General features: G+C 36.1%; 1 protein-coding gene across 1 annotated transcript in view; it reads left to right on the plus strand.

Moving 5' to 3' along the window:
• LOC107654979 (rho GTPase-activating protein 10) overlaps nt 1–3,382 on the plus strand; it is an 84,698-nt gene that overhangs the window by 78,806 nt on the left and 2,510 nt on the right. Inside the window, exons 21-22 of the mRNA XM_016442351.1 lie at nt 1,344–1,448; nt 2,672–2,763. Coding sequence (XP_016297837.1) covers nt 1,344–1,448; nt 2,672–2,763 — 197 coding nt within the window. The remainder of the gene's footprint in view (nt 1–1,343; nt 1,449–2,671; nt 2,764–3,382) is intronic.

Below are 3,382 nucleotides of genomic sequence, written 5' to 3' on the forward strand. Positions count from 1 at the left end.
TATATATATATACACACTGTATATCTCTTTCTCTCTCTTTCTGCTGGACTACACTTCTCCTCGTTTGCCCCTGTGCTGCCACTATCCCTGCTCCTGTAAGTCCTTCACTCCCCTCACCTTCAGCACACACACATTTCTCTTGAGTCTTCATTCTCTTGAGTTTCCAAATCTAATTAAGAGTATGGCTTTGTTTGAACTGTTATGCACAGTTTTCTGGACATGTTACTGAATGCTATTGAACATTTATATATCTAATGCAAGGACACATTACATTTTTCAAAAGTGACAGTAAAGATGTTTATAATGTTGCAGAAATTTTATATAAATAAATGTTGTTCTTTTGAACAAGAAAAATCATGAAGAATCATGAAAAATGCTTTGCCATCACAGGAATAAATAAAACTTTAAAAATAAAATAAAATAGAACAGAGTTATTTTGAATTGTAACGGTACATTCAAGACTTATGTATTTTAATTGCATATATAAAATATAAAATATCCATCCATTTGGATTACACAGTTTTAAGAATAAGATTTACTTATAAAGCAAACGCGTTTTAAATATACACTAAGCAGGTTTATATATTTATCATGAATAAATCCAGTTTATTATAAGTAAACAAATCGAATACATTTTAATTAATTGAATCTTGATTGTTCCACAGTGAAATGTTTCAAACATTTTAACTGATTCAATTACTGAAATAACTGATTTAGACTGATTCTAAGGAATATGAATAAATATGTTTTGAAAATATTATTTTAATAAATTGATGCAAATACTAGTTTATGGCATGATTAATTTTTATGAGTGGCAGTATTATCATTTAATGTTGACTTCTGCAATTCATCTCCTGCATTGCCTGATCCTGTTGTCGGCTATTTCTGATCTAAAGTGCTCATTTGCATTATTTGCATTTTCTAAATGCTTCAGATTCTTAGGGACTTTGGGCAGTTTTCCTCATAACCTTCACTTCTCTCTCCCTATCTGAGATTGTGAGACTGTCTGAGCAGCGCAGCCTCTCTAAGAGGAATAATGATGAAGGAGTTTGTGTGTCATGAAGGCTGCAGATTGTGTCTGTCTTTTAACTATTCTTTGTTGTCTCTGACTCTCAGCTGTTTGTTGTGTATTTATGTGTTTGATGGTCAAAAAGTAGCATTGAAGCTTAAAATTATGCGATTTGTGGAATGCAACAAAATGTATCAGTCCAAACCTGGGTCACTACCAGAGCTGCCATTTTTTTTTCCCCACTTACTGACAGTGTTTCTAGAATTACTGTCTTTTACTTTATGAGGATGGATGGTACAGTATAAATACTTTGTGGCATTTTTTTGTTCCGCAGGATATGTACTGCCACAGCTTCATGGATGCATTCTGCCTCCCCTGCCTCAGTTACACCGGTGAAACCTGGATCTGTAGGAACTGAGAAGAATAAACATGAGGAAAGGTAAGATGTAAACACTCTTGTCCCTGAAGAACATGTATTATACACTTATGCACACAACCTTTAGCATGTAATTAATTTGTTCCAATCTGTTAGTTTAAGTGAGTTTGGCTGGTTTTGGCTCAACCTTTTCCGCAAACACTCTCTCACCGTTTCATTGATTCTTCGCACTCCAAGTCTCACTTAAGCTCTCAGCCTCAGGCTATTAACTCAATCACACATGCATTCACTCACTCGCAAAAGTCTTCATCTGTCATTGTTTAGCCTCCGACTCACACACTCACCAACTTTTTCTTCCCTTCTACACGCCGACGCAACTCTGCTCTCTCTCTCTCTCTCTCTCTCTCTCTCTCTCTGTCTCTCTGTGATCTCTACTTTCTCAGCTCTATTTCCGACTCTACACCTGTACACACACAGACACACACACACACACACACACACATTTCCTCTCAGTCTCACACTTTCCAGACAGGGGCCATTGCAATGATCTATAGTTCTGATCCAGACACAAAGATGCATTACCTTTCCATTCTATAAAATGAGTGATGCCCAGTGGCAGGTGATTGAACCGGTATCGAGCGAGTACTGGAAAAAGTGGTATCAGTGCATCCCTAATTATTATTATTATTTACCTTGAAATATCAGTTTTAAAATCATTCTGATGGTACACTGACTTCTAGTCATGGAAATTAATACAAATCTTTAAAAATTCATCAAAATCATGAACATTTATAAAATCTTAAAGTCATTGGAAAAGTATGTAATTGACTTGAAATTGTGCTTTGTTAGTACAATACAATCTGTATTTTGTAAGATTATTCAAATATGTATGCAGTAAGTATAAATGTGTGGATAAGTCATGGAAAAAGCCATTGAAATTAATTGGTCAAAAAGTGTGGAAACGGTTTTGTGCTTTGCAAACGTACTCCAAATCCACTCCAGAGGAACTTGGAGTAATAAATGGCAGGATACGCCTGGATGCTGTCGAAGCTTACTTGAAAATTTCTCTCTTTTTTTGAATCATATCTACTCTTTGATGGCTATCTTCTTTCTCTTCTACTGTAACACTCTGCTCTGGAATTTTTACGGACAGGCGCTAATCACGCAGACTGCTTCCATTGATAACTTCAGCTGAGTCCACTGTACAGCTAGATGGAAAGTCGTGTCCTAATCCCCACCCTTCCGAATAGCGAGAGGCGCACTAACCGATTGCCTCCATTTTTCAGTGTCACCCTCATGAAAGCAAAGGCTGTGTATCCCTGTGAGGCTGAACATGATTCCGAACTCTCTTTCCAGGTTGGCGCAATCTTCCATGACGGTAAGTCTTAACGTTATCACTGCCACAGGCACTCACCCGAATCCACAGACATATTGGATTTGGCGGGTCCTACAAGCACAAAAATAAATAAATAAATAAATCTGATCTCATATCAGCATAGGTGGAGGGAGGAAAGTGGGGCAGGGGTGTAACATCCCCTAAAATCAATTCACAAAGAATGAGACATGAGGAAATGAGGGGCCACTATCAGAGCTCTTGTTTTCTGAAGCCTTTATCTCATCAACTTCAGACAAAACCTTTCAGAACTCTTGCTGAGTTTGTCTTGCAACAAAAATGATTTTGAGCCAGTCATTTTAACTTAAAAGTGAAATTTTAGTTTATTGGCACCCCAAATAATAAGTCATTTTACTTTGAGTATGGAAAATGTGCTTGTAAAAAATCAATATACAAGAATAACCAAACTCAGTTCTATGAAATTATCTAAACCAGCAAAAGCATCACCTGGCATGAAATGCTGACATGAAAAAATGTTAATGTACAAAAATAAATAAATATATAAATAACTAAAATTGATGGGAAGGCAACTTTAAAAGTATGTGCATTAAATACTAAGGCCATGAAAGGCACTTTTTTTTTTTTTTTTTTTTTTTTTTTTTTT

Source organism: Sinocyclocheilus anshuiensis, unplaced genomic scaffold (assembly GCF_001515605.1).
Source record: "Sinocyclocheilus anshuiensis isolate Anshui unplaced genomic scaffold, SAMN03320099.WGS_v1.1 scaffold1231, whole genome shotgun sequence".
NCBI lineage: Eukaryota > Metazoa > Chordata > Actinopteri > Cypriniformes > Cyprinidae > Sinocyclocheilus > Sinocyclocheilus anshuiensis.